Source organism: Coregonus clupeaformis, chromosome 14 (assembly GCF_020615455.1).
Source record: "Coregonus clupeaformis isolate EN_2021a chromosome 14, ASM2061545v1, whole genome shotgun sequence".
Classification (NCBI taxonomy): domain Eukaryota; kingdom Metazoa; phylum Chordata; class Actinopteri; order Salmoniformes; family Salmonidae; genus Coregonus; species Coregonus clupeaformis.
This window is the reverse complement of record NC_059205.1, coordinates 34,369,918-34,382,550: the sequence shown is the minus strand read 5'-3', so window position 1 is coordinate 34,382,550 and position 12,633 is coordinate 34,369,918. Positions and strand designations below refer to the sequence as shown.

The following is a 12,633-nucleotide window of genomic DNA, read 5'->3' as shown; positions in this document are numbered from 1 at the left end:
TTCAACCTTCCCCACATTGATATATAATGGGACTCATTGGAGTTTGCCCAGTGGCAAAGTCAACTTGCGTCTCAATAGACCTCTCATTATCTAGTTCCAATCGTGGCTAGAATTACGGAACAATCTTTTTATCTCCAACTTCAAATAGTTCATTAAAGGCACATAGATTATTTTAAATAGGTAGGGTTTCTGTGTTGTTAGTGCTAGTGGTGCCATGATACTGTGCAGTGTTTTATTCATACAATTGCATATATTTAGAGGCCTCTCACATGGCCCTGCATTTTTCAAGGATCTCTACTGTCACCTGACACTGCAAGCCAGGTCTTGAGGTAATAAGTGTGTGTACCCGAGCGCACGAGTGTGTGTGTGCGCGTGTGTGCGTGTGTGTGTGTGTGTTTTAAGGTATCTCCCCATCACTACATCAGCAGCCCTGGGGCTCTATTTGATGGATATCCATTTAGTGTCAAGAGTTTATGGTGCCCATATATTATTCATCTACGGTAGTGCCTAAGAGCAGCACAGTACAGCATAATGGAAGAATAGGTAAATAGACACAAGCACATATAAACAACCAGGTCAAATACATAGTGCTCTTCTTTAACACACATACACACACACACATACACATACACACACTGGCAATGTACAATCACGTGGACAACATCTCATATATGCAAGCATAGTAGACAACCATGGAATAACAGGCCAACAATAACACAAACACACATATAGACACAAACACACTGATACACACGGAAACAGACACACAGTCTACTGCTCTGGTAGTCTGTGTATGAACTATGCATGGCCTGGCCGAAGCGATTGTCCACGAATGAACAAACTGTCCAGCGCCATCCACACCCTTGGCTGTTCTGGTCACTCAGGAAAGCTACACCCAGGACCTCTCTCATTATTTATGTACAGTCTGTTCCTAAACTGAATACATTCCAATGACTCTCCTGAGAAGAGCCAGAAATAAGCACAGGACAGGAGGGGTGTGGAGGGCCTGGGGGAGAGGAGAGAAGGCAAAGGACCAAAGGCCATATCCTCTCACTCTTAACATGCCCTAAACATGCCCACAGAAACAGTCACTTTAACGGTAATATCCATTCATAGTTAGCTAGAAAGTGTAGGTTATATATGCGAGCTCATTTCAGAGAGTTAATCTGGAGCTCAGGTGACTGTCATGAATGGAAAAAAAGGTTGTCCTTCAAACAGTTCTATGTTTTTGATTGATTTACTATGTAGCGTTACGTCATACAGAAATGAGTGAAGTCATGTCAGGGGAACTTTATCACTCAGTGACAAACCCAGTAGGGCTAGTTGCCCCTCTTTAGAAACTCTAACAGCAGCAGAAAGGCTAGTGAGGAGAAAAGAGAAAGAGAGTGACTTCAACAGGCCTGGTCCTGAAAGAGTGCACTGTAAAAAAGCCAACTTAACCAATTGCTTAATCAGCATTATTATGTGAATTGAGTGGACTTCAAAAGGACAAGAGTTTGAGTATATGTGTTAATGTGTTTACTCAGAAAACTCTTCTCGAATTGAGCTGCATTTTAAAAAGCTTGTTGATTAAAATAACAAACTAATGTTTGCCTTCGGAAGGCAACATTGTAAGAAAGCCAACTTAACCTTGGGCTGTGACAGTCATGGTTGTGGTCACCGTAATAATTGTTCAAATATATATATTTAAAAATATATATATATATATATACACTATCAGTCAAAAGTTTGGACACCCCTACTCATTCAAGGGTTTTTCTTTATTTTTTAAAATTTTTGACATTGTAGAATAATAGTGAAGACTTCTAAACTATGAAATAACACATATGGAATCATGCAGTAACCAAAAATGTGATAAAACAAATCAAAATATTTTTTATATTTGAGATTCTTCAAATAGCCAACCTTTGCCTTGATGACAGCTTTGCACACTCTTGGTATTCTCTCAACCAGAATGTGTGTCTTCTTAAAAGTAAATTTGTAGAATTTCTTTCCTTCTTAATGCGTTTGAGACAATTAGTTGTGTTGTGACAAGGTAGGGGTGGTATACAGAATATAGCCCTATTTGGTAAAATACCAAGTCCATATTATGGCAAGAACAGCTCAAATAAGCAAAGAGAAACGACAGTCCATCATTACTTTAAGACATGAAGGTCAGTCAATACAGAACATTTCAAGAACTTTGAAAGTTTCTTCAAGTGCAGTCGCGAAAACCATCAAGCACTATGATGAAACTGGCTCTCATGAGGACCGCCACAGGAATGGAAGACCTAGAGTTACCTCTGCTGCAGAGGATAAGTTCATTAGAGTTACCAGCCTCAGAAATTGCAGCCCAAATAAATGCTTCACAGAGTTTAAGTAACAGATACATCTCAACATCAACTGTTCAGAGGGGACTGTGTGAATCAGGCCTTCATGGTCAAATTGCTGCAAAGAAACCACTACTAAAGGACACCAATAAGAAGAAGAAACCTCTTGGGCCAAGAAACATGAGCAATGGGCATTAGACCGGTGGAAATTTGTCCTTTGGTCTGGAGTCCAAATTTGAGATTTTTGGTTCAAACTGCCGTGTCTTTGTCTCCACATGTGTATTTCCCACTGTAAAACATGGAGGAGGAAGTGTTATGGTGTGGGGGTGCTTTGCTGGTGACACAGTCTGTGATTTACTTAGAATTCAAGGCACACTTAACCAGCATGGCTACCACAGCATTCTGCAGCGATACGCCATCCTATCTGGTTTGGGCTTAGTGGGACTATCATTTGTTTTTCAACAGGATAATGACCCAACACACCTCCAGGCTGTGTAAGGGCTATTTGACCAAGAAGGAGAGTGATGGAGTGCTGCATCAGATGACCTGGTCTCCACAAACCCCCGACCTCAACCCAATTGAGATGGTTTGGGATGGGTTGGACCGCAGAGTGTAGGAAAAGCAGCCAACAAGTGGTCAGCATATGTGGGAACTCCTTCAAGACTGTTGGAAAAGCATTCCAGGTGAAGCTGGTTGAGAGAATGCCAAGAGTATGCAAATCTGTCATCAAGGCAAAGGGTGGCTATTTGAAGAATCTCAAATATAACATATATTTTGATTTGTTTAACACTTTTCTGGTTACTACATGATTCCATTTGTGTTATTTCATAGTTTTGATGTCTTCACTATTATTCTACAATGTAAAACATAGTACAAATTAAGAAAAACCTTTGAATGAGTAGGTGTGTCCAAACTTTTGACTGGTACTGTATATATATTAATTAAATTTTTCCTATATTTTCTCCTCTCCTCCGCTCCTGACTGCATGTGCTGGAATTGAAATATAATTAATAGAAAGGACATCCCCATTCAAGCCAATGATGGCATAATGGGTGGACTGACAGCCATTGTAAAATGTAATGCCATTGTAAAATTCAACTCAACTGACCTTAGAAAAAACACATTCCATTGCATGTGCCACATCTGTTAACATCATTTGAATGAACATTCTACATTACCATGGAAATTATTGCATCACAATACTAGGCAGCCATAGATGCGGTAAAGGAATCAATGGAACGTTCCATTGACCAGATTGGCGCACGTTCAACAAATCTGATCTAACAAAGTGGATATTCGTCAAATCTGTCATGATTTATGTATTGTAACATGCCCACAATGTGCTTACTTAAGTCTGATTTTGATATATTTGGCCGTTTTTGCTGCATAACATGTAGCAGTTATCCCTTTTCTGGTTTAGAAGAAGTGACTGCTAAATGCTAACTCCCGTTCGTATAATATGGTTGGCATAGCTAGCATACAGAAATCGTTGATGGTAGTCAAAGTCGTTTTTACCTGTAATGTAATTGATTGGTAACGATGACATGAACATGTATTGGGGTTGACATCCATAGAAGCATTATACTTAGATTTGTACTTCAACATAGTGTGAAATAAACATACTGTATAAACAATAGCTTAAATGTAGGCACATTTTGCTGGGGGGCAATGAGGAGACTCGGGATCTTTCCCCCACGGCCCTTTCCCACATGCGTTTCCATGGCAATTCCATTGTTTTGGTCAAGTTCAATTGACCTCTTTACCACGTCTATTGCGAGTGTACCCATGAGTTTAACAGTCAAATTGGCAGGGTTAGAGGTTCCAAGATCTATTCATTCTATTTCTATGTGTGCTGCTGCTGCATTGTTGGGGGCGTTTGTTGCCTAGGCAACCAAAGACTTGTTTGTTTGTTTCAGCAAGGAGCAACAAAGTTTAATCACGTTGTTAAGAGTCCATGTTTTAGCCGAAACAGACTCAACCGCACGAATGCCTGGCCGTCCCATCTTCAGTCAGCTGTTTGTTCCACACAACAACATCTTGTTTTTTTAACTGTTATGACCGTTATTTTCTTTTCATGATGGTCTTTATCCATAACCGTCGGTTACATGGTTATACGGTAATTGTGCCAGCCCTAACTAAATCAATTACTTAATATGCGTTATTATGCGAGTTGAGTAGACTTCAAAAGGACAAGAATTTGAGCTGATGTGTTAAAGTGTGTTTACTCAACACACTCTGCTCGAAGTCAGCTGAATTTGAACAAGCTTGTGGAGTAAAATTACAAATTAATGTTTGTTCAAAACAACTGAAAACCATGCTCATCATTATCATATTTCCCAGCATGCTCTCTTGCAGGTAGATTTTTCAGAATTGTTTGTTTCAATACCTGTTTTTGCATGTACTTTGATTGGTTGATTAATCTTATGCTACACAAACATAAATAACATACATTTTCTAAACTAATCCAATCTGTTAGTAGTTGGACTTATTGCACTCGTTACTGATATGGCTGTTCCAGTTTATATGATTTAAGTATTCTCATTAATCAATCTTCCTTACCCCGGCAGTCATTCTGGATGCAGGTTGTGGGTGATTAAAAAGTTCCAATTGATTGCTATCCTCACTCTGGTTAGATCTGGATAAGAGCTTCTGCTAAATGACTTAAATGTAAATGTAATTCCAATAGGAATTACACATCACTTTGCAAGCCAGCGACTTGCAGGCTTGATGTGGCCTGTAAACCAGGAGTTTCAGACCACTGTTTTAGGGTGTAACTAGGCCCTCAAAGAATGGCCTGATGATATATGTAATGTATTGCCATAAATAATTTTATTTTAAAGATAACATATTCACTTAGACAGTAAAACCATTGAATACAACAACCATGTCTCTGTCGCTAAGAAATACAGTCATTGGTGGTAACTACAATTCACTCAAAAGGCAAGGCACTCTGGGAAATATGCAAATAAGGTAGAATATATTCTCAAATTGAATGTATGTTGGTTCAGCTATATGCCCAAATGTTGAGCAAACTCAGAATCCTATTGCAGCTGGTTGCCTTACAGTTTTTTACAGTGTGTATTCATGTCAGAAAGGTCTGAGTAAGAGAGACCTGGCTCTGTCAGTAGGGAATGTTTTTGAGATTACAGCATCTGACTCTCTCTCTCTCTTTCTTTCTCTCTGCTGATGAGTGTAAACAAAGTAGCAGATGGTGAGCGACCGATGCCCAATCAAACTCTGCTTTCGACACTCCACTCCACAGAGGGGTACAACAGAGGGGGTAAACTTGGCTGCTCCAGCTAAGGCTAAGCTCTTACATGCTTTTTAAATCTCCCTTATACAACCCCAGTCCCATAGTCCACAAGTCCACATCCGCAGAGACTGTGAGTCTCCCCAACATTTAACAATAGTTTTGGGGTTGATATATGGTTAGAAAGCATCTGGATCTGTTGATAGCTGTATCATGCTTCTGAAACCCCACCGATCATCTCTGGCTAATGGCTGCACGTTCCCATTCCGCACTATATATGGTATGGTATTCCATTTGGGATGCACCCAGGTCTCCATTGTCATCCAGGCGCAGGAGAAACTGGTTCTCCCTTTCAACCTGTGCTGACATGTCACCCTGATGGAGATTAATGACTTCCCAACTGTCCCTGTTCCCCTCATCCCCGAACAGAGGGGGAAAGGGATAGGAAGAGAAGATGGGGAGCAGACAGACCATATGCCCACAGCAGCACAGTATCCTAGCAACACCTCCCCCGCTCAACCCCCTTATCCTGTTTCTGGGAGTACCCTCTCCAGGACTGACCCAATCAAATTTGATCTACATTATTACGACAAACACCTGCCCTTAGACAAGACCACCTGGTTCACAGCACTCCACAGACGACCCCGTCCGTGGTGTTAAGACTGGCCTGGGTGACTTCTTCCTGTCTCCCACCCTCCAATCACCTGCCTCTAACTCCCTCAAGAAGGGTTTTCCAGGTGCTCTCATCCGTCCTCTACCCCTCCTCCTACTGTATAAAAACCCCAAACAAAATAAGTAGTTAGAAGAGTGAGAGGAGTTCAGTGTCTTGAAATAAACTCGGAACCTTTTGTGAACCAGACGTTATTTTTAAACGTTAAAAACATAGGCCTATGTTAAGGTTAACCCATTATTTTTGCAATTGTGTTAACTGTAGGCCTGGACAAGCTGTGGGAGCTGTGTTGTATTTTAGCAGAGCACATTTTGGCCAGACCCCCCTCCACCCCCTCAGCCAGACTACTCCCTGAGGTTAAGTGTGTCAATTCAGAAGAAAGTTGGCAGTCGTCTGCCATCCTCGGAGCCACTATCCAATCGCTCATTATTTACTGAAAGTCCCACAAATAAACACAGGTGTGCCTCATCCACACGTGGGTGGACACAGGGCCAAAACATTATTTCTATGTGGCACTGTCTGTCTGTCTGTCTGTCTCGCTCAGAGACCTTAATATCCAATCAAAATAAAGGCCCTTTTAACCAGCTGCAATTACTCTCGCCACAAACGACAGGAAATAGTGAATTTATCCAGTTGAAAAAACGAGGACAAAAAAGGCACAAAGACAGGACAGGACAACACAAACGTAAGAGCTATACAGGGACCAAGGTGAATCTGGAGGAGTTGGGGTGTGTGGGAGAGTAATGATCATGACAGAATGTGAGCCATCCCAACCTAGACGGATTACAAACAATTGAGACCTTGTTATAGATTTGTTTTGGGCAAAGTATATATTCGGCACATGTACCGGTGATTCCATGATTCCCAAACTCAACAACAGCCAGTGAGCCATACCTATTTAGAGCTTTGAGACTGTCTCCAAAATAACAGGAAGCATGCGGGTGGCTGATGGAGATGCTTTCCACACCACTCTCATGTGTCTAAATGTCACTAGGTTAATTAACTTCCCACTTCTCTCTGTTTTTAGAGGAGAGGAAAACATAAACATGCAGATTGAATAACCTCAGAGTTAGACACACAATAGCACAATGTTCCCTACTTATTGCTGGTGACCCTATAATACCTCTGCTAGTTAATATTCCATATTAATTCCAATACCTTTTAGAACATTCAGTATCTAATTATCTTTGACCAAACAACAGAAAACTAACCCGGTTTGGAATGTATGGTCACCTTTATGGACACCTTTATGGATACCTTTATGGACACCTTTATGTCTCAGTATCTACAGTGCCTTTGGAAAGGATTCAGACCCCTTGACTTTTTCCACATTTTGTTACGTTACAGCCTTATTCTAAAATTGATTGAATTGATTTTTTCCTCTCATCAACCTACACACAATACACCATAATGACTAAGCAAAAACTGGTTTTTAGAGAATTTTGCTAATTTATTAAAAATATAAAACGGAAATATGACATTTACATAAGTATTCAGACCCTTTACTCAGAACTTTGTTGAAGCACCTTTGGCATTGATTACAGCCATGAGTCTTCTTGGGTATGACGTTACAAGCTTGGCAAACATGTATTTGGGGAGTTTATCCCATTCTTCTCTGCAGATCCTCTCAAGCTCTGTCAGGTTGGATGGGGAGCGTCACTGCACAGCTATTTTCAGGTGTCTCCAGAGATGTTCGATCAGGTTAAAGTACAGGCTCTGGCTAGGCCACTCAAGGACATTCAGAGACTTGTCCCGAAGCCACTCCTGCGTTGTCTTGGCTGTGTGTTTAGGGTCGTTGTCCTGTTGGAAGGTGAACGTTCGCCCCAGTCTGAGGTCCTGAGCTCTCTGGAGCAGGTTTTCATCAAGGATCTCCCTGTACTTTGCTTCATTCATCTTTCCCTCAATCCTGACTGGTCTCCCAGTCCCTGCCGCTGAAAAACATCCCCACAGCATGATACTGCCACCACCATGCTTCACCGTAGGGATGGTGCCAGGTTTCCTCCAGACGTGACGCTTGGCATTCAGGCTAAAGAGTTTAATCTTGGTTTCATCAGACCAGAGAACCTTGTTTCTCATGGTCTGAGAGTCCTTTAGTTCCCTTTTGGCAAACTCCAAGCGGGCTGTCATGTGCCTTTTACTGAGGACTGGTTCCGTCTGGCCAATCTACCATAAAGGCCTGTTGGTGGAGTGCTGCAGAGATGGTTGTCCTTCTGGAAGGTTCTCCCATGTCCACAGAGGAAATTTGGAGCTCTGTCAGAGTGACCATCGGGTTCTTGGTCACCTCCCTGACCAAGGCCCTTCTTCCCCGATTGCTCAGTTTGGCCAGGTAGCCAGCTCTAGGAAGAGTCTTGGTGGTTCCAAACATCTTCTATTTAAGAATGATTGAGGCCACTGTGTTCTTGGGTACCTTCAGTGCTGCAGAAATTCTTTGGTACACGTCCCCAGATCTGTGCCTTTACACAATCCTGTCTCTGAGCTCTACGGACAATTCCTTTGACCTCATGGCTTGGTTTTTGCTCTGACATGCACAGTCAACTGTGGGACCTTATTTTAGACAGGTCTGTGCCTTTCCAAATCATGCCCAATCAATTGAATTTACCACAGGTGGACTCCAATCAAGTTGTAGAAACATCTCAAGGATGATCAATAGAAACAGGATGCACCTGAGCTCAATTTCGAGTCTCATAGCAAAGTTTCTTTTTTCTTTTTTTTTACATTTGCAAAGATTTCTGGAAACCTGTTTTCGCTTTGCTATTATGGGGTATTGTGTGTAGATTGATGAGGAACATTTTAATTTGATCCATTTTAGAATAAGGCTGGAACGTAACAAAATGTGGAAAGAGTCAAGGGGTCTGAATTCTTTCCGAATGCACTACACCTAAGATGTCTGAGAGCATCACATAATATGAGCTGAATTATACACATCAGGGTATTTCCCCCCCTGAAAAGCAAAAGTATTATGCTAGTGTCTGTGTGCATTGTTCAAGTGTGTCCGCTAGATCTCTGCAACATTCTTAATTTAGCATGAACAGTATTGGTATTCATATTACATTTATAGTATTTATGTGAAATTTTTCTGGCATGACCCGAAGCGCACTCACTTCTCTATAGCCTCTGTCATCACATCAGAGACCACATCTTTTGGATGTGCAATTTTCGCCACTTATCACAAGGCCTGGCAAAATGACCCAGAAAATTGTTTACATATACTTTCCCATAATCCGGAATTATCCAATGGATTAAAAGATTCTCTTCAGTTCTCATGGATATGGCACATGAAACCCTGTCGTCTCAACCACAGCCTTGAAACATCACTGTTTATGCTGACCTACATACAAAAGTACATAGTTAGACTGGGATTCGGGTATACAAGCTCCAGAGACCTCTCACACACAGACAGACACGGCATCCACAGCCTGATCCACTATCCCAGGCACAGGTTTCAAAAGAGACAAAAGGACTCCAACTGAACCAAAATGCACTGGAGGGTGCACATTACATGTTAAACATACAGCCTGGCTCAAGTCTGTGGCTCTGTACTCCTGGGGGCCCCTCTCTCCTCTCTGTGCTTCCCTTTGATATGTGGCACAACCTGCCACCTTCAGTAGCAGAGGAGACTCAAGGGGAATGTTAAACGCTCCTTCCTTTAGAGATGAAATGCTCCACATAAATCATTGATTAGCCTCTACCCCTACCATACCCTTCTCCATCTACCACCTTGCTTCTGGCTAGATAGCTGAAACGGTGCAAACGCATGTTATTTTCTCATTAAGAGCACTTTTGCCAATTAGGGACACATTTTTTGGAGTTTGGCCTTATAGCTGTAGAGCTGTAGAGGAGAGCAGTCGTAAAGGAGTGGCCACGCTGTTCATCTTCAGAGAGGAAATAGTGGTAACAAAAGAAAAACAGAACAGAGGATGTTGTGGGGCTGGTAGTGGTGGATGTGCATTTGGTGATGCATGCTCAGATATTTGGTGATAAATGCATTGTGTGTGTGTGCGGGTACGTGCATATCCATTTGTATATGTGCACTGTGTTACTGTGGATCCAAATCAAGTATTCAAAATGTGTGAGTGTGTGTGTACAGTATATATTTAGTATGGGGATCTCATATTTTTTTGTCTGGAAGTTTCCTTGGGTCATGTAGAACTCTGACAAGTGGTCCTCATCTCTTGTCCTGTCTCGCCCGGGGCTGGTAGCCTACACTATTAACTTGATGTCACCCTTTCCCCTGACATGTGTCTGTTCTGCTCTGTCCTGCCATGGATGGGGAACTAGACAGATATAATGATCCTGTCCTACTAGTGCCTCAGCCACTCTGTGTACAGTACAGACTGTTCTCTGCAGATAGTGTGTCACAGACATCAATGTGTGAAAGCAGTATAGTGAATAACAGCAGTATAACAGGCATAACCTAGGCTACAGGACAAAATAAACAAAATAAAATGTAATATGTTTTATTTTCACATACACTGGTTAGGTGCAGTGAAACGTGTTGTTTTACAGGGTCAGACATACTAGAGCAAATGAGGGTTAAGTGCCTTGTTCAAGGGCACATCGACAGATTTTTCACCTTCTCTGGCTCAATGTAGACAAGAAACATGTAAAATATCTTTAAAAGCAGCTCTCAGGATGAAGTATTTTATGGTATCAAAAGGTTAATTGAACTTATTGTTTGTATTTTGAGATCAAAGCTTGCTACCACCTACCCTCCGTTGACTGTAGCCAGCAGTGTCAGATGCCCCCCCCCCCACTCTCCCTGGAACTACAAGGCATCTGACACTGCTGGCTACAGTCAACGGAGGCGGGCAAGAGCGTAGGGAGGTGTGACAGCGACGGTAATATTTCATTGGCCAGACATGCTAGACAAACAGCCAGAACATCAAATCAGGAAGACTAGTAAATTATGTCGTTCATATCCAGACGTTCCCACCGCATCATGCGTAGGCTAATATAAACTAAAGCAGATTACACGTACCCATCCCCCGTTCTCCTGAATCCAGCTGTGCAGTGGTCCATTTAGATACTCTGTCATCCACCCGGCGATGTGATCCACCTGCGACGTCATCTCCTTGTTCACGCATTCCACGCATATTGTGCCCCCGAATTCGAAGAAGGCGATAATCCGTCCCCAGTTAACCCCATCCCTGAACAGCTCGTCTATCACCTCTCTAAATCTCCTCTCTGCGGTGGAGGATGTGAGATACAGCTGGTGTGACATCTCTGCGAAGTCGGGTTGGTACAGTCTTTCGAGTTCGTCCCCGGCCTCACGCAAAACTCTGTGAATAGCTGCATGCGGGTCCGGTTGGGAGAGCCATTTGGAAAGATGGGGGACGCTGCCCGGTCCGGCGTTATTGGCCCCGTGGCACCGCCGTGCCAAACCCGGCGGAGGAGAAATCATCGACCCATTATTAGCAGCACCTTCCTCCTCCTCGGCGTCCTCGAAATCCCACGCATATCCTCGTTTCAAGAGTTTGTGACAAATGTACTTTTCCACTATAAAGCGGTTGTCGTCGTCTGCCATTATGATTGCCACTGATAATGACCTCCAAAATCCTAGTTTTTAAGAATAATACATCATACTTGTAGATATGCACTTCATCGCGCAATACATCAGATCAAACGAAAAGTGTATTTCTGATCAAATGTTCTGGTCAAGTTTTTAGGATAACCTACACTTGAACAGTGCAAAACGAAACACTGGAAAGGGAGCGATGTGCGTGGATTGAAAAACGGCCCCTTCAACCAACTAGGCTGAAACCGTGAAAAGTCCAAATATAGCCACGTCAGAATATCCAAATGTTCCCAATTGTGCTCTCAAAATAAAATATTCGAAGCGTTGGTCAAAAAGTGGCGACAGTTCCCTTCTCTGTAGACTACAAATCTAGACAGCTAGAAATACGGAAGAGATACAAATATTATCCATATGCACATCATGCACACTACAAATACATGACCGAAAATCCACATATGAAGGTCAACGTCGCATGCATCCAGAATATGATACCGAAAAATATTTTAAGCATACAGAGAGACGTTTTGAGTGAGGACTGTATCCCACAATTGCTGCCTGTTGTACACTCTTTGCTGCTTTGCTGGTGAGGTATTTCTTATGTCAGGGGCGTTTCTAGGATTTGAAGACATTGGGGGCTTAGCCCAAAGCCAGTAGGGGGGTCCGGGGGCATCCTACCCCAGAAAAAAAGAAGGAATTTCAAGAGCTAAATGCATGAATTTGGTGCACTTTGAGATGAAAATTTCGACATTAGAAGTTTAAAAGCCTGAATTTAAAATTGATTAAATTCACCCCATAATGACAAAGTGGAATTATGTTTTTAGACATTTTTACAAATTAATAAAAAATGAAAAGCTGGAATGTCTTGAGTCAATAAGTATTGCATGAAATC

At 42.2% G+C, this 12,633-nt stretch overlaps 1 protein-coding gene across 1 annotated transcript in view; it reads right to left on the bottom strand.

Annotated features, from left to right (window-relative positions):
- The window catches only part of LOC121581520 (apoptosis regulator Bcl-2), a 34,075-nt gene extending 21,754 nt beyond the window's left edge, over positions 1-12,321 (bottom strand). Inside the window, exon 1 of the mRNA XM_041897017.2 lies at positions 11,208-12,321. Within this exon, the coding sequence (XP_041752951.1) occupies positions 11,208-11,753 (546 nt within the window). The 5' untranslated portion in view covers positions 11,754-12,321. The remainder of the gene's footprint in view (positions 1-11,207) is intronic.
- Between the last annotated feature and the right edge of the window lie 312 nt (positions 12,322-12,633).